This window comes from Aethalodelphis obliquidens, unplaced genomic scaffold (assembly GCF_003676395.1).
Source record: "Aethalodelphis obliquidens isolate GAN/ISIS:26980383/991018 unplaced genomic scaffold, ASM367639v1 scaffold60, whole genome shotgun sequence".
Taxonomy (NCBI): Eukaryota; Metazoa; Chordata; class Mammalia; order Artiodactyla; family Delphinidae; genus Aethalodelphis; species Aethalodelphis obliquidens.
The window spans coordinates 994-28,915 of NW_020838004.1; the positions used below are offsets into that span (position 1 = coordinate 994).

Sequence of the window (27,922 nt, forward strand, 5' to 3'; positions counted from 1 at the left end):
AAGAAGAGAAAGGGAAATCTCTCCCAGCAACCTCAGAAGCAGCGGATTAAAGCTCCACAATCAACTTGATGTACCCTGCATCTGTGGAATACATGAATAGACAACGAATCATCCCAAATTAAGGAGCGGTGTGGATGAAAGGCTCTTGGTGCTGCAGCCAGGAGTCAGTGCTGTGCCTCTGAGGTGGGAGAGCCAACTTCAGGACACTGGTCCACAAGAGGCCTCCCAGCTGCACATAATATCAAACGGCGAAAATCTCCCAGAGATCTCCATCTCAACGCCAGCACCCAGCTTCACTCAACGACCAGCAAGCTACAGTGCTGGACATCCTATGCCAAACAACTAGCAAGACAAGAACACATCCCCACCCATTAGCAGAGAGGATGCCCAAAATCATAATAAGTCTACAGACACCCCAAAACACATCACCAGACGTGGACCTGCCCACTAGAAAGACAAGATCCAGCCTCATCCACCAGAACACAGGCACTAGTCCCCTCCACCAGGAAGCCTACACTGAACCAACCTTAGCCACTGGGGACAGACACAAAAAACAACAGGAACTACGAACCTTCAGCCTGCAAAAAGGAGACCCCAAACACAGTAAGATAAGCAAAATGAAAAGACAGAAAAACACACAGCAGATGAAGGAGCAAGGTAAAAACCACCAGACCTAACAAATGAAGGGAAATAGGCAGTCTACCTGAAAAAGAATTCAGAATAATGATAGTAAAGATGATCCAAAATCTTGGAAATAGAATAGACAAAATGCAAGAAACAGTTAACAAGGACCTAGAAGAACTAAAGATGAAGCAAACAATGATGAACAACACAATAAATGAAACGAAAAATACTCTAGATGGGATCGATAGCAGAATAACTGAGGCAGAAGAACGGATATGTGACCTGGAAGATAAAATAGTGGAAATAACTAATGCAGAGCAGAATAAAGAAAAAAGAATGAAAAGAACTGAGGACAGTCTCAGAGACCTCTGGGACAACATTAAACGCACCAACATTCGAATTATAGGGGTTCCAGAAGAAGAAGAGAAAAAGAAAGGGACTGAGAAAATATTTGAAGAGATTATAGTTGAAAACTTCCCTAATATGGGAAAGGAAATAGTTAATCAAGTCCAGGAAGCACAGAGAGTCCCATACAGGATAAATCCAAGGAGAAATACGCCAAGACACATATTAATCAAACTGTCAGAAATTAAATACAAAGAAAACATTTTAAAAGCAGCAAGGGAAAAACAACAAATAACACACAAGGGAATCCCCATAAGGTTAACAGCTGATCTTTCAGCAGAAACTCTGCAAGCCAGAAGGGAGTGGCAGGACATATTGAAAGTGTTGAAGGAGAAAAACCTGCAACCAAGATTACGCTACCCAGCAAGGATCTCATTCAGATTTGATGGAAAAATTAAAACCTTTACAGACAAGCAAAAGCTGAGAGAGTTTAGCACCACCAAACCAGCTCTACAACAACTGCTAAAGGAACTTCTCTAGGCAAGAAACACAAAAGAAGGAAAAGACCTACAATAACGAACCCCAAACAATTAAGAAAATGGGAATGGGAACACACATATCGATAATTACCTTAAATGTAAATGGACTACATGCTCCCACCAAAAGACACAGATTGGCTGAATGGATACAAAAACAAGACCCATATATTTGCTGTCTACAAGAGACCCACTTCAGACCTAGAGACACATACAGACTAAAAGTAAGGGGATGGAAAAAGGTATTTCATGCAAATGGAAACCAAAAGAAAGCTGGAGTAGCAATTCTAATATCAGACAAAATAGACTTTAAGATAAAGACTATTAGAAGAGACAAAGAAGGACACTACATAATGATCAAGGGATCGATCCAAGAAGAAGATATAACAATTGTAAATATTTATGCACCCAACATAGGAGCACCTCAATACATAAGGCAAATACTGACAGCCATAAAAGGGGAAATCGACAGTAACACATTCATAGTAGGGGACTTTAACACCCCACTTTCACCAATGGACAGATCATCCAAAATGAAAATAAATAAGGAAACACAAGCTTTAAATGATACATTAAACAAGATGGACTTAATTGATATTTATAGGACATTCCATCCAAAAACAACAGAATACACATTTTTCTCAAGTGCTCATGGAACATTCTCCAGGATAGATCATATCTTGGGTCACAAATCAAGCCTTGGTAAATTTAAGAAAACTGAAATTGTATCAAGTATCTTTTCCGACCACAATGCTATGAGACTAGATATCAATTACAGGAAAAGATCTGTAAAAAATACAAACACATGGAGGCTAAACAATACACTACTTAATAACGAAGTGATCACTGAAGAAATCAAAGAGGAAATCAAAAAATTCCTAGAAACAAATGACAATGGAGACACGACGACTCAAAATCTATGGGATGCAGCAAAAGCAGTTCTAAGAGGGAAGTTTATAGCAATACAATCCTACCTTAAGAAACAGGAAACATCTCGAATAAACAACCTAACCTTGCACCTAAAGCAATTAGAGGAATAAGAACAAAAAACCCCCAAAGTTAGCAGAAGGAAAGAAATCATAAAAATCAGATCAGAAATAAATGAAAAAAATGAAGGAAACGATAGCAAAGATAAATAAAACTAAAAGCTGGTTCTTTGAAAGGATAAACAAAATTGATAAACCATTAGCCAGACTCATCAAGAAAAAAAGGGAGAAGACTGAAATCAATAGAATTAGCAATGAAAAAGGAGAAGTAACAACTGACACTGCAGAAATACAAAAGATCATGAGAGATTACTACAAGCAATTCTATGCCAATAAAATGGACAACCTGGAAGAAATGGAGAAATTCTTAGAAAGGCACAACCTGCCAAGACTGAATCAGGAAGAAACAGAAAATATGAACAGACCAATCACAAGCACTGAAATTGAAACTGTGATTAAAAATCTTCCAACAAGCAAAAGCCCAGGACCAGATGGCTTCACAGGCAAATTCTATCAAACATTTAGAGAAGAGCTATCACCTATCCTTCTCAAACTCTTCCAAAATATAGCAGAGGGAGGAACACTCCCCAACTCATTCTACAAGGCCACCATCACCCTGATACCAAAACCAGACAAGGATGTCACAGAGAAAGAAAACTACAGGCCAATATCACTGATGAACATAGATGCAAAAATCCTCAACAAAATACTAGCAAACAGAATCCAACAGCACATTAAACGGATCATACACCATGATCAAGTGGGGTTTATTCCAGGAATGCAAGGATTCTTCAATATACGCAAATCAATCAACGTGATACACCATATTAACAAATTGAAGGAGAAAAACCATATGATCATCTCAATAGATGCAGAGAAAGCTTTTGACAAAATTCAACACCCACTTATGATAAAAACCCTGCAGAAAGTAGGCCTAGAGGGAACTTTCCTCAACATAATTAAGGCCATATATGACAAACCCACAGCCAACATTGTCCTCAATGGTGAAAAACTGAAAGCATTTCCACTAAGATCAGGAACAAGACAAGGTTGCCCACTCTCACCACTCTTATTCAACATAGTTTTGGAAGTTTTATCCACAGCAATCAGAGAAGAAAAGGAAATAAAAGGAATCCAAATCGGAAAAGAAGAAGTAAAGCTGTCACTGTTTGCAGATGACATGATACTATACATAGAGAGTTCTAAAGATGCTACCAGAAAACTACTAGAGCTAATCAATGAATTTGGTAAAGTAGCAGGATACAAAATTAATGCACATAAATCTCTGGCATTCCTATACACTACGGATGAAAAATCTGAAAGTGAAATCAAGAAAACACTCCCATTTACCATTGCAACAAAAAGAATAAAATATCTAGGAATAAACCTACCTAAGGAGACAAAAAACCTGTATGCAGAAAATTATAAGACACTGATGAAAGAAATTAAAGATGATACAAATAGATGGAGAGATATACCATGTTCTTGGATTGGAAGAATCAACATTGTGAAAATGACTCTACTACCCAAAGCAATCTACAAATTCAATGCAATCCCTATCTAACTACCACTGGCATTTTTCACAGAACTAGAACAAAAATATTAACAATTTGTATGGAAACACAAAAGACCCCGAATAGCCAAAGCAATCTTGAGAACTAAAAACGGAGCTGGAGGAATCAGGCTTCCTGACTTCAGACTATACTACAAAGCTACAGTAATCAAGACAGTATGGTACTGGCACAAAAACAGAAATATAGATCAATGGAACAGGATAGAAAGCCCAGAGATAAACCCACGCACATATGGTCACCTTATCTTTGATAAAGGAGGCAGGAATGTACAGTGGAGAAAGGACAGCCTCTTCAATAAGTGGTGCTGGGAAAACTGGACAGCTACATGTAAAAGTATGAGATTAGATCACTGCCTAGCACCATACACAAAAATAAGCTCAAAATGGATTAAAGACCTAAATATAAGGCCAGAAACTATCAAACTCTTAGAGGAAAACATAGGCAGGACACTCTATGACATAAATCACAGCAAGGTCCTTTTTGACCCACCTCCTAGAGAAATGGAAATAAAAACAAAAGTAAACAAATGGGACCTAATGAAACTTAAAAGCTTTTGCACAGCAACGGAAACCATAAAGAAGACCAAAAGACAACCCTCAGAATGGGAGAGAATATTTGCAAATGAAGCAACTGACAAAGGATTAATCTCCAAAATTTATAAGCAGCTCATGCAGCTTAATAACAAAAAAACAAACAACCCAATCCAAAAATGGGCAGAAGATCTAAATTGACATTTCTGCAAAGAAGATATACAGAGTGCCAACAAACACATGAAAGAATGCTCAACATCACTAATCATTAGAGAAATGCAACTCAAAACTACAATGAGATATCATCTCACACCAGTCTGAATGGCCATCATCAAAAAATCTATAAACAGTAAATGCTGGAGAGGGTGTGGAGAAAAGGGAACCCTCTTACACTGTTGATGGGGATGTAAATTGATACAGCCACTGTGGAGAACAGTATGGAGTTTCCTTAAAAAACTACAAATAGAACTACCATATGACCCAGCAATCCCACTACTGGGCATATACCCTGAGAAAACCAAAATTCAAAAAGAGTCATGTACCAAAATGTTCATTGCAGCTCTATTTACAATAGCCCAGAGATGGAAACAACCTAAGTGTCCATCATCGGATGAATGGATAAAGAAGATGTGGCACATATATACAATGGAATATTACTCAGCCATAAAAAGAAATGAAATTGAACTATTTGTAATGAGGTGGATAGACCTAGAGTCTGTCATACAGAGTGAAGTAAGTCAGAAAGAGAGAGACAAATACCATATGCTAACACATATATATGGAATTTAAGAAAAAAAAATGTCATGAAAAACCTAGGAGTGAAACAGGAATAAAGACACAGACTTACTAGAGAATGGACTTGAGGCTATGGGGAGGGGGAAGGGTAAACGGTGACAAAGCGAGAGAGGCATGGACATATATACATTACCAAACGTAAGGTAGATAGCTAGTGGGAAGCAGCTGCATAGCACAGGGAGATCAGCTCCGTGCTTTGTGACTGCCTGGAGGCGTGGGATAGGGAGGGTGTGAGGGAGGGAGACGCAAGCGGGAAGAGATATGGGAACATATGTATATGTATAACTGATTCATTCTGTTGTGAAGCTGAAACTAACATACCATTGTAAAGCAATTATACTCCAATAAAGATGTTAAAATGAAAAAAATAAATAAATAAAATAATATGAATTATATTGCTATTATTATGAGTTATACTGCCCTTGGTCACTCTAGCTGGTCAAGAAGAGGTACCAGTCTCAGCTCACTGAAGGAAAAACATGAAATAATTTCAGCTTTTCCAACAACTGCCTCCAATTATAAAATTGTTGAAAACTGCTTTTTTGTTATTTTGTCTTGTTAGCAAGCCTTGGACAATACTGTAGAAGAAGGCCAGGAATGCCCTTAGCCACTGGCCATTTACCAATGCCTTCATCTGTAGGCATATGGACGTACTACACTAGCGCTGGGAGAGCACAGTACCACAGGCCTCCCTTGGGGACTGCCTGCTTCTTTGTGATGCTGGTGATCTCTGCTGATGTGGTTGTTTCCTGGTCTCTATGCACTTGGTCTGCATGTGTTTCCTTAGTGTTGTCTTCCCTTGAAGGGAGGCAAGCTTCAAAAGCTAGATCAAATAGGTTTAGCTGCCACTCTAAGGAGTCTGAATTTTGTTTTTAAGTTTAATGAGAAAGCTTTGAAGGATTTTAATAATAACATGATCTGATTGACTCCATAGAGTTTTCTTCCTAAAGTAATAACAGGAGCAACAGTGGAGGAAGAGCCCCGCTAGGGGTCTGTTGCAGAAGTCTAGATGAGAGATGACTGTGGCTAGGATTAGATGAATACTGGTGGAGCAGCTGGATTCATGATATATTTTGATTGCAGAGCCAATAGAACTTACTGGTGGATTAGATGCAAGATGTGAAAGAAAAGGAAGAGTGAAGGGCCAGAGGTGCACCAAAAATCTACAAGACAGCTGTTAAAACCATTGCAGAAGGTGGGAGAATATCTTGGTGCTCAACTGGGGACGATGATGTGAATAAGAAGCAGATGATGTAATCAGAGGGTAGTAACTTCAAAAGAGAACACCCAGTGATTTATGAAGTCAGAGCAAAGGTCCATCCTTCCTTTCTGACCCCATGAGTCCCTATGTGAATCATTCCTACTTCCCCATGAAGTGGATTTTTCTCTGGTTTTAGGACAAGGGGTATCATCAAGTAAAAACAGGTGTCAGGTAAGATGGAATAGAGAAAGTGCTGTCAGAAGGAAGATCAAAAATCTGGAGAGATATATTCATAATCTAATGATAGGGAAAGTACACAGGGACTGAGGATGTAAATGAGGATAGAGGATGAGAGTGTTGGAAGAAAAAGCATGAGTGGTCCCCTGATCCTAGCACTATTATGTACAAGCTATCATGGAAAATAGGCTGAAGTTACATGTTAATTATAAGGGATGAGAAATACTGGATAGGAAAACATGGTTTAAAGGCCAAATATAACTTACCAGCACCAAGGTACCACCTGGAATGTTAGCATCATGGTACACACACCCTGTATTGATAGGAGGACATGAGTGGCAGCCCTCTCTCTGTTTTACACTTTAACTTGGTGGATCTTTTCTAATTTCTACATTTACTGTTGAGTAGAGTAATTGTGACATCAGGAGGAAATCATCCAATCATGGTTTTCTGCTTTTCTTTTAGAATTTCTTCTCACTTACTTTTATTAGTCTTTTACACTTTTCACACTATACTCCTGTCTCACTTCTCACCTGCTTTATGTGTTATGGTTTATTGTACAATATACTAACATTCTCACATCTTAAGTTTGAAACTAATTTGGGGCAGTTTTTGGACCCAGGATTTTAGAAATACTCAATTGGAATGTATTTTTTGTCATGAATCTCAGCCATCATGACATTAACTTTTCACTTTTTTGGGAAGAGAATGTTGCTATCTTGATGACCAGATCATCCTATCACTTTGTGACATCATTAATGGCATCATGTCTATATCTGTACAGTGAGCATCTAGGCGATCCCTCTTTTATGAAAGATAATGCAACATCTTCAGGGAAAATGTGAAATTTGACACTAGATATTATTTCTTCTCTATTAAATCTTAATTATTGGTATGTTTATTAAGAAACTTACATATACTGCTTTATTAGTACACAAGTCACACTTTGTTTTCCAACCTTGCTGTGACCCATTTGATAGAATTTGGACTTTGAAGTTACAAGATTGCCTCTTCTAGGATGTGAGAGGAGAATGGAAAAAAGGATTATATAAGAACAATTTAACTTCATGAATGGAGAAGATAGTGAGATCCTGTCATGTTAGAGACTCTGAACACTGAGCAGATCAAATGTGTTAAATACTTTTACTGAGAGATTGATTTTCCAATACTAGAAGTTTCCTATACAGTTTTTAGCTTTGCAATAAAGACTGAAAGGGGTTGGCATAAATCAAACAATGTTGCTTTGTTAAGTGTGCTTTGTAAGATGCAAATATCTTCTAAGATGCTAATAATTAGAAACTGTGATAGCAGCATTTTTTTTCTTTCTTTTTTTTTTTAGCAGCATTCTTTTATATGCTGAATTAAGAAGATGAAATAATGACTCTGTGTCTATATTTCTACAAAGGTGAAAGACTTGCTGAACCAGCTAACTGGACTATTTACAATGGATTGCCAAGATCAAGATTGCAGATGCCACCTATTAAGGCAGCGACAACCTTCACATTTAAGGTAATACTGCTCCTTCTTAGAACTTCTTACATTTAATTACCTATTCAATATTTGCCTTCTCATTGTTGTAGGCTTCCTAAAGGCAAGGACCATATCTTCAGAATTTTTCACAATGTCTGGAATGCCATAGCCTCATTGAATGAACGAATAATCTAATTTTAATTTGGGAATATTGATCAAGTTGGGAACTGTGCTAATTAATACACTGATCTCTTCTATTAGTCAACATATAATTAGCTATAAAAATTGAGATAGGAGTAGGAAAAAACAAATTTCACAAATAACTTAGTCATTTTTTTTTTAACATGTATAGATGGGAGAGACCCAGAAGAATTGAGTAATTCCCCCAAATGGCCAAAACCCTCACCTTAAATACCATCTTTAGCGAAAGACAAAAGGGGGAAGTAGTTTGGGACTTCAAAGGGGAGGAAAGTAATTCACATGGAGATAGAAAGCAGATGTGTAGTAAAAAAAAAAAGTTTGCTGAGCCAGGCAGAGACAATGGGACACAGAGAGGAATTTTAACAGATTTTTCCAGGTTCCTTCCAGTGTACCACACTTATTCATCCTATAGTTATCTACTTGATATCTCCCTTCCTGCAACAGGTCCTCTAACTACATTCTTTTAGGCAGTTAGGAGGAAGATCAAAGTTTATTCCTGAGTCTTTGGGGCCTTGATTGTTTTCATCTAGAAATAGTACCCATGCCAAAGAGACGTTTTGAGGTGGCAAATTTTGCTCTACTACAGTCCTGCCTTTGAAACTTCTTTTAAGAGATTTCACAGTCCAGAAGTTGGGTTGATAGATTGCTTTATCTCACTGAGCCAGTTTCTTAGTTCTGACAATAGGTCAGATCAGTTACTCATTTCAGGAGGCAGTGATGCAAGTGGGCTCGCAAAGTTAGCCCTATAGGGTGTAAGCAATCAGGTATTTAATAAGATGCGTTTCTACGGAGACAAAAGAAAAACAAATGTTAATGGTTGGAGCAAATTTTAAACCCAGTGTCTGAGTCCTGAGAGTTGCCAGTGGAGAAGATTTCTAGATCTTAAGGTTGAAGCATGTTTTGTAGTTTGAAATGTCTCTGATGATGTCATCAGGTGTTCAGGTAAACTTTCTGAGTGGCTTACAAAGTGACAGGCACAGAGATTGTCTAAACATGGGCTATTGTGGTGATCTCTCTTAAGTTTATATCAAGTTGTTCAGCTTTAGTTCTAAATGATTCCAAGTCAAAAGGGGGAGAAAAATTGGAAACATTAGTGTGAACAGTTGTTGCCAAATATTTGAGGAGACTAGAAGAATTCAGAACCCAGTCCAGTTTTTAGGTGGAAGAACAAAACTTCAAAGATGATTGATAGGGCTTCCCTGGTGGCGTAGTGGTTGAGAGTCCGACTGCCGATGCAGGGGACACGGGTTCGTGCCCCGGTCCGGGAAGATCCCACATGCCGCAGAGTGGCTGGGCCTGTGAGCCATGGCTGCTGAGCCTGCGCATCCAGAGCCTGTGCTCCGCAACGGGAGAGGCCACAACAGTGAGAGGCCCACGTACCGCAAAAAAAAAAAAAAAAGATGATTGATAGAACACAAATCTAATATTCATAACTGTGTATTAGAGTTTTTGCTGAAACGCAATTTTTTCTCTTTAAAATCACTCTCATTTCTACCAACGAAAGCCAAATTAAAACTAATTTGTTTGCAAAATAAGTTTAGTTTCATTAAAATTGGCCGATTATTTACTTAAGTCTAGCAAGAATAGCAACTGAGCACATAGGCTCTTTTTTTCGCCACACAGCACAGCATGCAGGATCTTATTTCCCCAACCAGGGATCAAACCTGTGCCCCCTGCAGTGGAAGCATGGAATCTTAACCACTGGACCACCAGGGAAGTCTCAGACTGAATTTTTAATAGCTCTCAAGGCCAGCAAGCCAGGCCAAGTATTTGCCATCACACTTGCATGTAATACTTATAGATTTGGGAGAATTTCTCTCTTCTTGAGGTTCCCAAAATATCCTGAGGTTCTTGCATCTGCCAGGAAGCGACCATTCTTACTCACCCGGTAAGGCTGCTAGGAACACTGTAAGTAAGCAAGGTACCAGGCTGGTTTTCTAAGGGGCTTTATAGCTTCATAAAGTCAATCTTAGTTCCTTAAAGCTGTCTGGTCATTTCTGATTCAATGCATATTCTCAAATATTGCCTTCCAGTCAAAGCCTTGTTAATGTAAACAGTGTTTCCAATTGTGCCCTGTTACAAGGAGAGCAGATTATGAATGACTTTATGTAAATACAAAGGTATTATACAAAAGTATGATTTACCAAATTGCCATGTGTCATTACACAGGAGGAAAGGTTTCCTCATATCTGAAAATGAAAGATTAAAAAACCAGTAATATTTCAAACAAAAAGTCATAAAAATTATAATTACATTCATCAGTTCATTCAGTCATTAATGTAATTGATTCTTGTTGATCTTGATCTGCTGTTAGCAGTTTTAGGAAGCCATCAGTTTTTCAATTAGAGTTCTGTAATTTGTTACCCAGTTCAGTAGTATGATCTGACAGTTATCAGAAACCTATATTTCTTCTACAAAATTTCTGAAGGAAAAACCATCAAATACATTTATCAACAATTGCAGTGCAAGAAAAAGAAATTAGACCCTTCTGGCAACTTTTTAGGAGCAAAGAAAAGTGCCTTATCTAAGATTATCAGGGCCTCAGACAATGCAGTGAAGATTGGGGGTATAACGGTTATTGAAAAAAGTTCGTGTGCCTGATACACAGTGAGGCCAAATAAACCGAAATTACAATTAGTCACAGATACAGTCCTCAAGTTTTTTTGCCCATACACATGAGCATTGTCTAAAACGTGTCTTCTTTGTAGCAGCTAGGCCCTGCCACCACTGTGCTTGGCTGAGCTCACAAATCTGTTGTAACCTGTAGCTTCCCTGTCACTTCTCTGGCTCCCCTCTCCTGCTAAGCTTTGTTTCCTGGCAGTAATCAAAACCTTCGGCCACTGCCATAGCTACTGCTGCTGCTGGAACCACCAAAGCCACCTTGGTTTCGGGGTTTGGCAAAGTATTGACCTCCACCACCACAGGGGCCAGAACTTCTGCCTCCAAAGTTTCCTCCTTTCATGGGTCCAAAATTTGAAGATTGATTGTTGTGACTGCCAAAATCATTGTAGCTTCCACCACCTCCAAAATTGCTTCCATCATTACCAAATCCATTATAGCCATTCCCACTGCCACCATATCCACCACCACCACGGCTGCCACCAAAGCCACCTCGACCACTGAAGTTTCCTCCATGACCAAAGCTGTCATTCCCACCAAAACCCCCTCCACGACCACCACCAAAGTTTCCAGAACCACTTCGACCTCTTTGGCTGGATGAGGCACTAGCCATCTTTTGCTTAGATAGGGCTTTCCTTACTTCACAGTTGTGGCCATTCACAGTGTCTGAATGACAGTCTTGTCTACAGAGTCATGGTCATCAAAGGTTACGAAAGCAAAGCCTCTCTTTTTGCCACTGCCTCGATCAGTCATGATTTCAGTCACTTCAATTTTCCCATACTGTTCAACATAATCTCTTAGGTGATGTTCTTCAGTGTCTTCTTTAATGCCACCAACAGAAATCTTTTTCACAGTTAAGTGAGCACCAGGTCTTTGAGAATCTTCTCTTGAGACGGCCCTCTTTGGTTCCACAACTCTTCCATCCACCTTGTGTGGCCTTGCATTCATGGCCGCATCCACCTCCTCCACAGTGGCATATGTGACAAACCCGAAGCCCCTGGAGCGCTTGGTGTTTGGATCCCTCATTACCACACAATCTGTGAGCGCTCCCCGCTGCTCGCAATGGCTCCTCAGACTCTCATCGGTTGTTTCAAAGCTCAAACCTCCGCTGAAGAGCTTCCAAAGCTGTTCGGGCTCTTTGGGTGACTCTGACTTAGACATGACGGCAGTGGAGGTGGGGGGAGACGTCAACGATGCTTACTCGGAGGCGTCCACGAGCAGAAAGGAGTAATCTACCGAACGTATCTCCCGTCAGTTTTGAGGTTGTATGTGGTTAAGAAACTAATGTGTTATCGCAGAGCAGCCAGGACCAGAAATGCTGCCCAAGTGTGACCAGTTATAAATTAGTCAGAATCTGGCAGCAGGGCAATAAACAGGGAAGAAAAAGCTGCAGTCAAATGCATCTGGCAGCTCCTGGAATGAGGCTGGTAAGTAGAGTTCTTCAAGGAACAAGCAGGGACATTTTCAATAGTCTCCCGGAACGCAGACTTTGTCCAGGATCAACAGAATGGGCGTTGCCTGCCAGCAAAAAGAATGTGTCCTCCTCCTGCAGGGCTTCCTCTCTCCCCTCGAGGCCCCCTGGAGATCGCAGGAGCCAGGAGTTTGGGGCCGGTTTCCATTCGCCTCTGGACCCACCAGGAGAGCAGAGGCAGGGCTTTGAGGAAGGTCAGCGGAGGCCACGGTCTGCCGCAACCTGGGCGTTCCCCGCGTTCCCGGGCGCGCTCTCTCTGTTCGCCCTCATTCCCGAGGCTCGCTCCGGTAGCCGGCACCTCCTGCTCAGTCCCGAGGAAGCCATGGCCAAGTCCAGGGGTCGTCTACACCTCTGGGTGTGCTTGGCTGCAGCGCTGGCATCTTTCCTGGGTGGATTTATGGTGGGTAAGTGTACCGACCCCTTCCCCGGATCCCTCCAGCCTCCCCGGAGGAAAGCGGTAGAGCCTGGGGCTGAAGAGCTGGGCTGCGCGCTGGGCGCCGGGCCGGCTGAGCTCCTTGAATTTCAGCCCAACCGGAAACTGAGTGGAATGCATTTCGGCCTTCCTAATAAAGTGTGCCAGAAATTCAAATTCATTAAATGCTCGCTGAGTTCAGGGTACTGTTAAGGGCTGTTAAGACAATTTAGAGTTGTCACTATCCGCAGGGGTCAAAACGATGATTTCATTTCCAAGACCATTAATGAGTCAAAACTTTCAACTGCCCTTCTGTCATCATTTATTACATAAATATTTGTCGAATGCTCCCTGTGTGTCAGGCACTGTGCTATGAACTTAACCCCTATGGGAGAACAAGAAAGGTAAAGACCCGTGCCTTGATGCATAACTCATGGGAAAATGAAAAGAATAGCCCTCACCTAAAACTCGTTTAACCAACTCAAAGTTACACATCAGAATTTGAAGGTTTTCTGCATTTGGTATGAATTTTTTTGTAAAGCTCACCATGATCTGTTTCTTAGGTAAGGGCTTTTTTTTTTTTCCTTCTTCCCCTTTGGCTTCTAGTTCTTATAAAAGTCAAAAGCAATTTCTTGTGTATGTAGTATGCTTATGTGTATGTATTCTCCTCCCAGGCTGGCTTAGTAAGCCTCTCAAAGAAACAGCCACTTCAGGGGACACTCACCAAAATCTAAGGTGGAAACTGGTGTCTGAGATGAAAGCTGAAAATATTAAATCATTTCTTCGGTAAGTTTGTTTCATATACTTGATCTTAAAAATAGTGTTTAAAATATTGCAGAGTGAGAACTGTATGCAAACTGATTTTATTCATGTGGGCAACCTTTGTGTGAAATTATATGATATCACATTAATGTGATACCACATCATGGTAGTTTAAATGTTCCTTTATTCCACTCTTGGAGTCAAATCTACTTGAATGTTGAAGGAGCCTTTCTTCCCCAACTTCATCTGCAGAAAAAGTATCTGGTTACTTTATTAAGAGATGTTTCAGCTTCATGTAGTTTGGACTGCATGTACTTTGGACTGCAGCTCAATGTTATTCTTTGTTCTCCGTGCCTGGGTTTAATCAGGAATTTTATTTAAATGTCATATTCTGCCAGGAAGAGGAAGATGGTTGTAAACTCTGATTTAGAGGAAAGGAGATTAAAGTTTCAGATTCTGTCCACTACAAATTAAACCTTTATCCCGTGTTGCAAATTTAAGTAACACAAATAGGACAAAGTGAAAGCAAAAGGATCAGTGCAAACCCACCAGTCTCTTGGCAAGAGGAGGAGTGACATTCATCCAGGGGAGTGATTATGAATTCCTTGAAGGCAGTTATGACATTTATTTCTATATTCCGACTCTTTCAAAGGAGTATCATTAAAAAAAAGTTTATTGAATCATAATTTACGTAAAATAAACTGCATCCATATAACGCCTGCGATTTGAGAGTATTGACAGATGCACAATATACTCAGCAAACGACCTCCTCAATTAAGATACAGAAAATTTACATCATGCCTTTGCAGTTTATTCCTCCCTTCAACTCCCTTCCTTTGGACTCCTTTATATTTTCTAGAACTTTATATAAATAGAATGATACAGTATGTGCTGTTTTGTGTCTTTCACTCAGCATAATGAATGATTTTGGAATTCATCCAGGTTGTTGCATGTATCTGTAGTTTATTGCTTTTTATTGCTGAGTAGTATTCTATTGAATGGAGAGACTCCAACATGTAGTTGATGGATCTGGGGTTGTTTTTAGTTTTTCATTATTGTGAACAAAGTTGCTATGAGCATATGTTTACATATGATTTCATTTCTTTTTGAATGGCTGTGTTGGATGATAAGCACGTGTTTAACTTTTTGAGAAAATGGCAAACAGGTTTCAAAAGTGGTTGTACCATTTTACATTCCTAACTAGTATTGTCAGTTGTTTTCATTTTAACCATTTTAGTGGGTGTGTACTAGTATCTCATTGTGGTTTTAATTTGCGTTTTCTTTTTTTTTTAACATCTTTATTAGAGTATAATTGCTTTACAGTGGTGTGTTAGTTTCTGCTGTATAACAAAGTGAATCAGCTATACATATACATATATCCCCATATCTCCTCCCTCTTGCGTCTCCCTCCCAACATCCCTATCCCACCCCTCTTCTCATGCACTTATTGGACATTTGTATATCTTGTTTTATAGGGTCTCTGTTCACTTTTTTAAATTTTTTAAATTGTTTTGATTTATTATTGAGTATAGGAGTTCTTTCTTTATACATTCTTTTGTCAGACATTTTTGTGAATATTTTCTTCTGTTCTATGCTTGGCTTTTTTTGTTTTCCTAGTGGAATTTTTGAAGGGCAGAGATATTTAATTTCGATAAACTCCAGTTGAACAATTTTTGTCTTATGTTTCATACTCTGTGTCCTATCTAGGCCTATGAGAAGTTGTGAAGATTTTCTTATATTATTTTTTTTTAGAAGTTTTGTAATTTTAGCTTGCACATTTAGGTCAATGATCCACTTCAAGTTAATTTTTGTGTGTGGTATGATGTAAGAGTTGATGATTTTTTAAATACAATTATTTAATTATTCCTGCAAGATTTGTTTAAAAACTTTTCTTTCCCTGTTGAATTTCCTTGGTACTTGGTCCAAAATCACTTGACCATAAATCCATGGCCTGTTTTTTTGATTTTATATTTTCTTCTATTGATCTATTAATCTATATATCTCAGTACCACACTATCTGGTTTAGTCTAGCTTAATAGTAAGTCTGAAAATCAGGAAGAGTTAATCCTACAAATTTTTCTTTTTAAAAATTGCTTTGACTGTTTTAAGTCATTTGCATATCCAAATAAATTTTAGAATCAACTTCTCAATTCCTACCAAAAAAGAAAGCCTGCTGGAACTTTGATTAAAATTGCATTGAATCTGTAGATAAATTTGGAAGAGTCTTTCAGTCTCTTCATTCATCATAGGGATATACTACAGTTTAACTTTTCACCCACTGAGGGACATTTGTTTTGATTCCACTTGTTGGCTATTATGAATAAAGCTGCCATTAACATTCATGTACAGCTTTTATGTAATCATAGGTTTTCATTTTTCTGGGATAAGTACCCCCGAGTGAAAATTGCTTGTTTGTAGGAAAAGTACACTTTTAGTTGTTGAAGAATCTGCCAAACTATAGTATGGCTATATCATTTTATATTTTTCATTGGAATTATTACTCTTTTTAATTTTACCCATTCTGACAGGTACATAGAGATACCTTATTATGGTTTTAATTTGCATTCCCTAGTACCTAGTGATATTGAACATCTTTTCCTGTGCTTATTCACCATCTGTATACCATCTGCAGTGAAATGTCTGTTCATGCCTTTGACCTATTCACTATTTGGATACTTTTTTTTTTTCTACTGAGCTTTGAGGTTTCTTTATATTTTCCATATACAAGTCTTTTGTTGGCTTTGTGGTGTACAGATATTTTTCCTAGTCTGTTATTTGTCTTTTCACACCTTAACTGGGTTGTTTGCACATCAGAAGTGTTTAATTTTAATAAGGTCTAATTTATCAATTTTTCATTCTATAGATCACGCTCTTGGGTCTAGCCCTAGATCCCTTTTCTCCTCTTTTTACCCCCAAATTTTATAATTTACATTTTACAATATATTTTGTGATTCATTTTAGAGTTAATTTTTGCATAAGGTGTAATGCTTGGTTGAGGATCATTCGTTTTTTACCTGTAGATGTCCAGTTGCTCTAGCCCATTTGTTGAAAGGCTATCCATTGCTTTTGCTCCTTTGTCAGTAATCATTTGGGCATATCTGTGTGAGTCTCTTTGAGTTCTCTGATGCTCTGCTGATCTATGTGTCTACTCCCTGCCAGTACCATGTTGTCTTGATTACTGAAGTTATGTAGTAAGCATTAACAATGCATAGGATGATTCATCCCACTTTATTTTTCTATATCATTTGCCTATTCATATAAAATATAGAATAAATATATCTATATCTAGAAAAATCCTTGATGAGATTTTGATAAGAATTGCTTTAATCTTACAGAGCAATTTAGGGGCACTTCGCAGTTTTACTATGTCTCGACTTTCCATCCATGATTATGGTAAGTCTCTACAATTATTTAGGTCTTCCTTTAACAACATTTTGCAATTTTCAGGATGCAGATCTTGTATATGTATTGTTACCTTTATATTGAAGTATTTCATTGTCTTTGCAGCAGATGTAAAATCATATTGTGTTTAATTTCAGTTTTCACATTTTTGTTGCTAGTATATAGAAATACTGTTGATTTTGCATTCTGTGGCTTGTCTAAACTCATGTGTTAGTTCTAGGAGTTTTTGTAGATTCATTAGGATTTACTTTCTATGTAGAAAATCAGGCCGTCTTCAAATAGGGACCATTTTATTTCTCTGTTTTCAAACTGTATGCCATTATATATATATATATATATATATATATATATTCCTTATTGTGCTGATTGTAGTTCCAGTACTGCATTGAATAAAAGTGATGAGAGCAAACATTCTTTCCCTATGTCTGATCTTAGTGGGAAAGCATTCAGAGTTTCCCCATTAAGTGTGATGTTATATGTAGATTTTTTGTAGATATTCTTTACTGACTTAAGGAAATGTCCCTCTATTCCAAGATTGCTAAGAGGTTTGTTGTTTTTTTTAAAATCATGAATGGGTATTAAATATTGTGTCAACTGGAAAAGAGAAAAAAGCACAACATGAGAGAGCTGTGAGTTCACTGTTATTTGGGGACTTACAGAAGACTATACCCAGGAGACATTCTCTCAGATAGCTCTGCAGAACTTCTCCCAAGAGGTGGAGGTGGGGATGCGTGGAGGTCCAGGTCCATATATATATATGATTTTAGTGAAGGGGGTGCATGCAATCAAGTGCACATCTTGGTACATGGTTGCTACTAGTAACAAGAAGGTTGCTGCTAGTCACAAGGAGCAGATACCTCCGTTAATAATTTTAGTGCTTTTCTATGTATGAGAAGATACAAGAAATTGGGTAAATAAAATTTTCTCCTGAAAATATCTAACTATCTGAAGGCCTGTTCTGCCAGTTTTTCCCAGAGCATAGGGTATCTCATTCCTTATCTCCACCCTGAATTCCTTTCAGAGTGTGTTGGAGATCAGCAAATGCAGTGGCTGAGCTAATCCTTGTAGAGCCAGATGCCCAGTGACACACTTTAGTTGGAAGTTGTAAAATGGTTTTGCTCCCAAAATCTTGGCTCCCTGTACATCAATGCTGAGATGAGATACAGAGGCAGAGTTTTGGAGGAAAAAGAAAGGGTGGCTTTATTATTTGCCAGGCCAAGAGGGGTAGACAGCAGGCTAGCACCTCAGGAACTGTGTCCCTCTCCCTGGGGAATAGGGAGAGGTCTTATAGTCAGGGCTCCTGGTCAGGGGTATGTGATAAGGATCAAGGCAGTAACAGTCCTGCATTCTTCTTTCTTCTGCAGAGTTTCAAAAGGGTGGGGTTGCTGACAAGATTAGGGTGTGTGCAGGGCCTCAGGTGGTTTCCTGGCTGCTCCTCCTTTGATTTGCAACTGTTGGAAGGTCACGGAGGCTGGAGTCTTGCCTACAAGAAATGGTGGACAAAAAGGCCTCCGTGCCTTGAAGCCCGTAGGGCCCTGCTCAGTTTCAGTTTTTCTGCAACAATTTATATGATCATATAACTTTTCTTGTTTTCTGCTTTAGCGGATTACCATGGTGATTCCTTTATTTCTTCACTGACTTTTTGGGGGGATTAAATTCTGTCAAGAAGAGTGTTACAATCTCCTCCAGGAATGTGAAATTGTCTATTTCCCCCATTAATTCTGTTAATTTTTGCATTATGTATTATGAAACTCATTTATTAGACATATACACATTAATATTATGTCTTCAAGACAGAACTAACCTTTTATCTTTGTGAAATGTTCTTTATCTTTGGTAATAATCTCTATATTTAAGCATATTTTATTTGGTATAAATTAAGCCACATTTGCACGATATTGTATTCTTCCATCCAGGTACTTTTAAAATGTACCTTCTATAGAAAGCATGTAATCGCCACTTGCTATTTTATTAATTTTGGAATCTGTGCCTTTTAATTTGAACATTTAGTCTGGTAACATATAATGTAACTTGATATGGTTAAACTTAGGCCAACCCCTTTACTGTTCTCTGTTTGCTCCCTTTACTTCTGTTCCTTTACTTCTCATTTTCTGCTTTTTTTTTTTTTTTTTTTGGTAGTGGGGAGAGTATTTGAAATTTTATTTCATTTCAATTTATCTTTTGGCTATACCTCTTTGCACTGATTCTTTTTTCTTTTCTAGTAGTTACTCTAGAGATTACATTATACTTGTCTAACATTTCACTATATTTTTAAAGTTACTACTGTACAATTTAACATGAAATGCAGAAAACTCACATTTCTATATGTCCATTTACCATCTTTCTACCATCCTTTATATGATAGTTGTTGAAATTATCATATACACATACAATGTAAACCTAACAAAACAATGTTATAATTTTTTTCTTTGAACAGTTATACCTATTGAAAGGCAATTAAGAGTTAAATATCTGAGAAACGTAAAATATTATTTTTTATTGTTTCCAGTATCTTTATTTGTTTCTGAAAATTTAGGTTATCCTGTAGTATATCTATTTAGTCTGAGTAACTTTCTTAAGCATTTCCTGTAATGTCGGGTCTGGTGTTGACAAATTCTCTTAGTTTTCCTTTGTCTATAAAACATTTATTTTATCTTAATTCTTGAAGAAAATTTTTCTTGGATATAGAATTCTGAGATCACCTTGTTTTTTCTCCTTTCAGAGCTTTAAATATTTTTTTTTTACTTCATCTGGCTGGTAGTGGCATGCGGTGAGCAGGCCACAGTTATTTAAGTTATATAACATGTATCATTTTTGTCTTTAATTTTCAGCAGTTTAATATGTGCCTAGGCATAGTTTTCTTCAAATGTATTCTATTTAAGTCTCTCTGAGCTTTTTTTTTTTTTTTTTTTTTTTTTGCGGTACGCGGGCCCCTCACTGTTGTGGCCTCTCCCGTTGCGGAGCACAGGCTCCGGACGTGCAGGCTCAGTGGCCATGGCTCACGGGTCCAGCCGCTCCGCGGCATGTGGGATCTTCCTGGACCGGGGCACGAACCCGCGTCCCCTGCATCTGCAGGTGGACTCTCAATCACTGTGCCACCACGGAAGCCCCTCTCTGAGCTTTTATTCTTTTATTTTTGGTCATACCACATGGCATGCAGGATCTTAGTTCCCCAACCAGGGATTGAACCCATGCCCCCTGCAGTGGAGGCATGGAGTCTTAACCACTGGACCACAAGGGAAATCCTCTCTGAGCTTTTTGACTTTGTAAACTTTTGTCTTTCACTACTTTAGGAACGCTACTTTTTGTTCTTTCTTTCTTTTTTCTTTGAAATATTTATTTATTTTTTTGTTTCTTTGTTTATTTATTTGGCTGCTCCGTGTCTCAGTTGCGGCATGCAGGATCTTTTATTTGCAGCATGCGGACTTCTTAGTTGCACACATGAACTCCCAGTTGCTGAATGCATGTGAGATCTAGTTCCCCAACCAGGGATCGAACCTGGGCCCCCCACACTGGGAGTGTGGAGTCCTACCCACTGGACCGCCAGGGAAGTCCCCTGTTCATTATTTCTTGAAAATTTTCTGCAGCATTCTTTCTCTTCTCTCCTTTTGAGACTCCAATTAAACCCTGGAATCAAATGAACAAGGTGAAGTTCATATGGTGTAGTATATTTCCTCCCCATCTGTCCTGTGATTTGAGGTGATCACAAAGTTCGATCTTACTTTTGATGGATGAACTATAGCAAGCTGAAGTAGAGGAATGAAAACAGCTATACTCTTTCTTAGAAATTTGAGCTGATTTATGACTGAGGCACAGAGGTATCAGGAAAGCTTAATCAAAATGTCTGTTTTGAGGTGCTTGTTTGGAGATATAGGAAAAGAATCTATAGGCAGTAGGGTGGATGTCATTTGAAGAAAGACTCATTCTATATTTCTCATGCAATACATGAAAATAGCCAATTGTCTTATCAAGTAAGACAGAATGCTTATATTTAAAAATGTGGGGAATTCCCTGGTGGTCCAGTGGTTAGGACTCAGTGCTTTCACTGCCGTGGCCCGGGTTCAATCCCTGGTCAGGGAACTAAGATCCTGCAAGCTGCTCAGAGTGGCCAAAAAAATAAATAAAATAAAACAAAATAAAAATGTGTAAAAGACCAGGTAAAATGTAAACACTGTTGAACTGCAGCGTATCATAAAGTGTCCAGAAGAAATTACCTAGAAAATTATCAATACATGAGGTGCCAGAAGCAAAACTTGGTGATGCTCTTGACCAAACATTAAAATTTATGTCTTTATTTTCTCTCTCCTTTGCTTTAACGTATAATATAGCATAAGGTGATAAGTTATGTATGAATAGTTTGCATGATGTCATCTTGTTAGAGTTGGCTTTTCTTTTCTTTACATCCAACTGAAGACAGAAGTTGCATACCAAGAATGATGACAAGAATCGAGGTAGAGTGAAATGCGTTGAATTAGGAGCCCAAGACTTTAGTGAGTCTTGGAGTGACCCACATTTTTGACAGCACCTAGAAGGCATAGTAGGTGGTGACTTCTGGTATGAGTTTTAAAAGAGTTGTTATTTTTGAGAGAAGATAAAGGAAAAATATTTGAAAGAGCCCATGGAGAGTAAGCAGGACTCCTCCTCAATGATCATCTGGGCCTGAGGTATGTGGAAGCATGAGCAGGGTCCCCCGAAGAAACCAGTTAAGGCAAAGAAGTCAAGTAAACATTCAGGAATGGGCAGAGGAAATAGAATTGATTGATTATAGAATAGAGATTTATGACCAGTGAAAGAGTCTCCCAGGGAAAGGAAGGTTTCAAGATTGGTTTAAAGGGATTAATGTAGTGGGAAAAAGTTGATTTCTCCCCAGCCACTTCCTTTTTGACAGAGCCTCAACTGCTCATGTTCGCACTCCTTAAGGGGGACCTGTGTTCAGTGAGGGTTACCTTCCATCCAGCCCAAGAATCTGGTCTATAATCCAATCATTATAACTTCCTTCTGACAAGGGTTAGTTGGAGAAGGGGTATATGACCCTATTATCCCTGATGAAATGGGAGAAAAATTTAGCTGAGATCCTCTACAAAAAGTTTTCCTTTGTTGAAAGAAACACAAAAGAGGAAATAGCTTTTCTTGTTTGTACTTGCTTCTCCTGAATGTTGCAGCATGAATATATGATGCCTGGAGCTGCAGTGTCCCACTTGGGACCATAAAGAGAAATTCAGTAAAGTTATTCCCTGTTGCTTTTTGTTTTTTTCACTTCTGTCTTTCATTTCAGTGGGTTGCCTAAAAGATGGGAGGCAAAACTTCATGGTTAATCCTCCATCTTAAATGAAGGAAATATACTTATTTTTTTGCTAATTGTAAGAATATTATTTGCTCACTACAGAAAATAAAACAATAATGAATTATATGAAGTAGAATTTTATTTTTAAAATAAATTTATTTATTTATTTGTTTTTATTTTTGGCTGTGTTGGGTCTTCGTTGCTGAGCGTGGGCTTTCTCTAGTTGTGGCGAGCGGGGGCTACTCTCTTCGTTGCGGTGTGCGGTCTTCTCATTGTTGTGGCTTCTCTTGTTGCGGAGCACGGGCTCTAGGCCCGCGGGCTTCAGTAGTTGTGGCATGTGGGCTCAGTAGTTGTGGCACGTGGGCTCAGTAGTTGTGGCTTGTGGGCTGTAGAGCACCGGATCAGTAGTTGTGGCACACGGGCTTAGTTGCTCCGTGGCATGTGGGATCTTCCTGGGCCAGGGATCAAACCCATGTCCCCTGCATTGGCAGGTGGATTCTTAACCACTGCACCACCAGGGAAGCCCTGAAGTAGAATTTTAACTATCCCTAGCCTCAGTGGTTTTACTATGCATGTAAAATAACTTCTGTCTACAAACACATTAATATTTTTTTTACAAATATTGTACAATATTAAATATCAGTAACTTGCAGCTTTGACTTAATGATATAGAAGTGGAAAGCTTCACAGAGGAGAATATGCTTGAAGAGTCCTAATGGATGATTAATAGCTTACAGGTGGGGAAGGTGAATGACTAGCAGTGGTGATACAGGGAGATTCATGTAAATAGGATGATATTTATGTCTGAGAGAAGATCTTGTGCAAAGGCTAACAATGGTGGTCATTTTAGGAGACCAATTAACATATTAAATGATATAGAGTGAAGAAGTGATAAAGGTGAGTGGTGGGAAATGAAGCTGGAAAGGTGAAACAGTGGATTATTTGAAAAAGGGCGCAAATGCCATGCCTAGTGTGAACTTTATAATGTAGAAGATAGAAGGGTTTTAAAAGCAGTTGATCAAAATGATCAGATGAATGATTTAAAAATAACACAATTTCTCAAGGTCAGACAACTGCAACTTTCAGATGCCAGCCCTGGCATTTAATACTTAGGAAATTATGGACAAGGTATTTAACTACTCTCTGTTTCCTTATTTGCAAAACGGGGACAATGGCAGAAGGGTGGTGAGGATTGAATGAGAAAGCCCAGGTGAAATACCTGTTCCAGTTCCTGGCATATAGTAAGTTTTCAATAAGTACTGGTTTTTCTTTACTGTCTGTCTTTTTTGGTTGTACTATGGTTGATTAAAAAAACAATCTACGAAAGTATCATTACCCTACTTATGGAGGGAGAGGGTTTGGGAAACTTTTAAAATATTATTTACCTCAAGCCAAGTGAATTTCATTCAGAACTATGTCTGTGAAGTCATTTAACTGTTCCAAATCATTTAGACTCAGAACCTAGAGAACATTGCTCAAATTCAGTTCAACAAACCTGTATTGTGTAATTCCTGGGTAACAGGCCAGTGTTGAGCATTAGGGAATATACAAATAAAAATGCATGGACTCTAGCTTCAATGAGATAAATAGACAACTGCGTACAATAGCATGAAAACAGCAGTAGAAGTGTATGTTAACAAGACTGCCCAACTGGTCTCTGGCAAACATTATGATCTGTTTTTCAGAATGTCCTCATTTCCTGTTAAGCAGCAAGAAGTTAGCACCACTGATGTAGACGCATGCCATCCTTCCAGCATGTTTTCTCATACCTGAACCTCTGCTGATTGAATGTGTTCACCATGGGATGTGTTCTTTTCTGTGGGAACATAGTGTGAAAACTGCAGTTACACACAAATATTTAAAAACTGGCATATCTAGAAAGCTCTAGCTGGGTTTTTTATATCCCTGTTATAGAAATGATAACTTAATGCCTAAAATATGAGTTATGCATCTAGAATAGTTCTCAGGTACATTTTCTGAATATAGTCTTTAACTCCTCCTTTTATTTTCATTTTAGTTCTTTTACAGAGCTACCTCATCTGGCAGGAACAGAACAAAATTTGCTGCTGGCCAAGAAAATCCAAACCCAGTGGAAGAAATCTGGACTTGATTCAGCCAAGTTGGTTCATTATGATGTTCTCCTGTCTTACCCTAATGAGACAAATGCCAACTACATATCAATCACGGATGAACATGGAAATGAGGTGATTGTTTTACAATATTGTGTGACTTTCAGGTGTATAGCAAAGTGATTTAGTTTTTTTTTAATATATATATATTTTTAGATTATTTTCCATTATAGGTTATTATAAGATATTGAATATTGTTCCCTGTGTTATACAGTAAATCTTTGTTGCTTATCTACTTTATATATAGTAGTGTGTATCTGTTAATCCCATACTCCTATTTTATCCCTCCCCCTCTTCCCTCTTTGGTAATCATAAGTTTATTTTCTATGTCTGTGAGTCTTTCTCTTTTGTATATAGATTCACTTATATTATTTTTTAGATTCCACATATAGGTGATATCATATATTTGTCTTCCTCTTTCTGACTTACTTCACTTAGCATGATATTCTCTAGGTCTACCCATGTTGCTGCAAATGGCAATTTCATTCTTTTTTATGGCTGAGTAATATTCCATTGTATATATAAACTACATCTTATTAAAACAACCATCTGTTGATGGGCACTTGGGTTGTTTCCATGTCTTGGCTATTGTAAATAGTGAACATTTGGGTGTATGTACCTTTTTGAATTAGATTTTTTGTCTTTTTTGGATATATGCCCAGGAGTAGGATTGCTGAATCATATGGTAGCTTTATTTTTAGTTTTTTAAGGAACCTCCATACTGTTCTCCATAGTGGCTGTACCAACTTACATTCCCACTAACAGTGTAGGGGGGTTCCCTTTTCTCCACACCTTTTCCAGCATTTGTTTTTTTAAAATTTCTTTGAAGTATAGTTGATTTACAATGCTATGCCAATCTCTGCTTTACAGCAAAGTGACTCAGTTATACACATAGAGACATTCTTTTTTTTTATATTCTTTTCCATTATGGTTTTTTCAAGCATATGTTGTTTGTAGACTTCTTGATGATAGCCATTCTTACCACTGTGAGGTGATACCTCATCGTGGTTTCCATTTACATTTCTCTGATGGTTAGCAATGTTGAGCATCTTTTCCTGTGTCTGTTTGACATCTGTATGTCTTCTTTGGAGAAGTGTCTATTTAGGTCTTTTGCCCACAAAATGCATTATTCCTTAATAGCAATCTGAAATAATTCTAACTTCATGTGTTTCAATTCTTGCTAGATTTTCAATACATCATACCATGAGCCACCACCAGATGGATATGAGGATGTTAAAAATATTGTACCACCCTATAATGCCTTTTCACCGCAGGGCACACCAGAGGTAAAATAAAAGACATTTTTTATTCAAGTTTTTAAATCCTTTTTAAAGAAACCTATGTAGAGGACTAAAACCAAGATTAGGTGGATCATACATGCTAATTCATACTTTGAGGTTTGATGCTATATACAGCCTTCCTAAAAATAATTTTTAAAAAAGAAAAAGAAAAAAATAAAATAAATACATGAAAATTGGACCCTGATAAGCAGATGCCACTCTTTGAAATAATTAAGAAACTGCTGAACATGTCTTTAATTCAGTAATGACAATAGATGGTTTTCAAGCTTTTTTCCTTTGTTCATAGTCTGACTTTGTTATAGATTTATAGATCTGAATTTATAAATCATACCACAGAAATTCTTAAACTAATACCATGGTTGGAAGTCAAACATAGTTAGGATTTAAAAAATTACTTTTATTTATTCTATTTCCCATGGCTCAGGATATGCTAATAATTTCCTCAAGACAGAGCACACTGTCTAAAATGTTTTACATATTGTCTTTTTTTTTTTTTTAAACTTTCAGGATACTGAAATATTTTTAAAGACTTCTACAGAATTAGCATGGATCTGTTTATTAAGCCCAAGGCAGGAAAGATAACTTTTGATGATGCAGTATTGCGGAGCAAACTTATTCTTTGGTTTTCTTTTTAATTATAGCAGTATTATGTATTTTTTATTTTGTTTTATTTTTGTTTTCCCACAGGGGGAGCTTGTATATGTAAACTACGCTCGTACTGAAGACTTTTTCAAACTAGAAAGAGAGATGAATATCAACTGCACTGGAAAAATTGTTATTGCAAGATATGGGAAAATCTTCAGAGGAAATAAAGTATTGTGTTATTTGCTTTTCTAGAGGGAAAAAGACAGGATATAACCTGTGAATATAAATGATCAGCTTGCATTATGGTTTCCAAAATTGCTTTATATATATATATATGTGTATATATATATATATATATATATACACATATATATATACACACACACACACACACACACACACATATATATATATATATATATATGTAAATTTGCTATTTTCGTGGTAACACAGAAAATCCTGGTTTATTTTTGAGGTTTTCTTGTTTGTTTTTTTGCTACCTCACATATCTAGAAAGGGAAATTATTCTTAATAGTTTTATTACCAAAGCAATGTTATTTTTTATTTAATTGAAGAAATTCTGTATAACCTAAAAAATGAAAATCTCCCATGTATTACTCAATTTCATTGCCCAGACATAATCAATCTTAACAGGTCTTTCCAGGCCTATGAAATATGAATATATTATATGAATATAAGTATTCTCCATATACTCATATTACATAATTTTTTTTTTACAAAGAGGGCATTAGATACTATATATTGTATAACTTTATTTTTTCTCTCAATAATAACTCAAGGGTATTCTTCCATGTCAACACATTGAGAGTTGTATAATAAAGTGGTTAAGAGTATAGGTAGCTAGATCCATACAACCTGGGTTCTGATCTGGTCTGCGCCCCCTATTCTCTAGATCTTTTCCTGTGAGCAAGTTAGTTAACCTCTCTGTGCCAGTGTTTCCTCATATGTGAAATAGGAATGCTAATAATAACACTAATCTCTTAGAATCCTCAGTAGGATTAATCGACTTTAGGTTTGACAGCGCTTAGGATGGTTACCGGTACTTAGTAATTTCTCGGTAACTGCTTATCAAGTAAATACCTCATTACTTTAGATGGCTATGTAGTATTTCACAGAATTGATAAGCAGTTTATTTAACCATTGCTCTGTTGACAGATCCTTGGCTTGTCTTAAATTTGTTACTATTAAAATAATTATATTGTTGGCTTCTTTGTCCATATGTACTTGAACATTCGTGTGAAGATTTTTGTAATATAGATTCATTCCTAGAAGTTGAATGACTAAATCATAATGCACAGTTGACTCTTGAACAACACAGATTTGAACTGCATGGGTCCACATATACGTGGATATTTTTCAATAATAAGTAGTACAATACTACATGGTTGGACGTTAGTTAAACCCGCGGATGCAGAGGCATGGCGGATACAGAGGGCC

General features: G+C 37.8%; 1 protein-coding gene and 1 pseudogene across 2 annotated transcripts in view; one reads left to right on the forward strand and one right to left on the reverse strand.

Moving 5' to 3' along the window:
* Positions 1 to 11,155: 11,155 nt before the first annotated feature.
* Positions 11,156 to 12,298, reverse strand: LOC113610016 (heterogeneous nuclear ribonucleoprotein A1-like; annotated as a pseudogene).
* Positions 12,299 to 12,379: 81 nt separating this feature from the next.
* The window catches only part of NAALAD2 (N-acetylated alpha-linked acidic dipeptidase 2), a 48,692-nt gene continuing 33,149 nt past the window's right edge, over positions 12,380 to 27,922 (forward strand). Inside the window, exons 1-5 of one of the 2 annotated variants that reach the window (XM_027087795.1) lie at positions 12,380 to 12,993; positions 13,676 to 13,787; positions 24,467 to 24,653; positions 25,763 to 25,864; positions 26,567 to 26,692. In XM_027087795.1, the coding sequence (XP_026943596.1) occupies positions 12,516 to 12,993; positions 13,676 to 13,787; positions 24,467 to 24,653; positions 25,763 to 25,864; positions 26,567 to 26,692 (1,005 nt within the window). In that variant the 5' untranslated portion in view covers positions 12,380 to 12,515. The remainder of the gene's footprint in view (positions 12,994 to 13,675; positions 13,788 to 24,466; positions 24,654 to 25,762; positions 25,865 to 26,566; positions 26,693 to 27,922) is intronic. The other variant, XM_027087796.1, reaches the window with a different exon arrangement.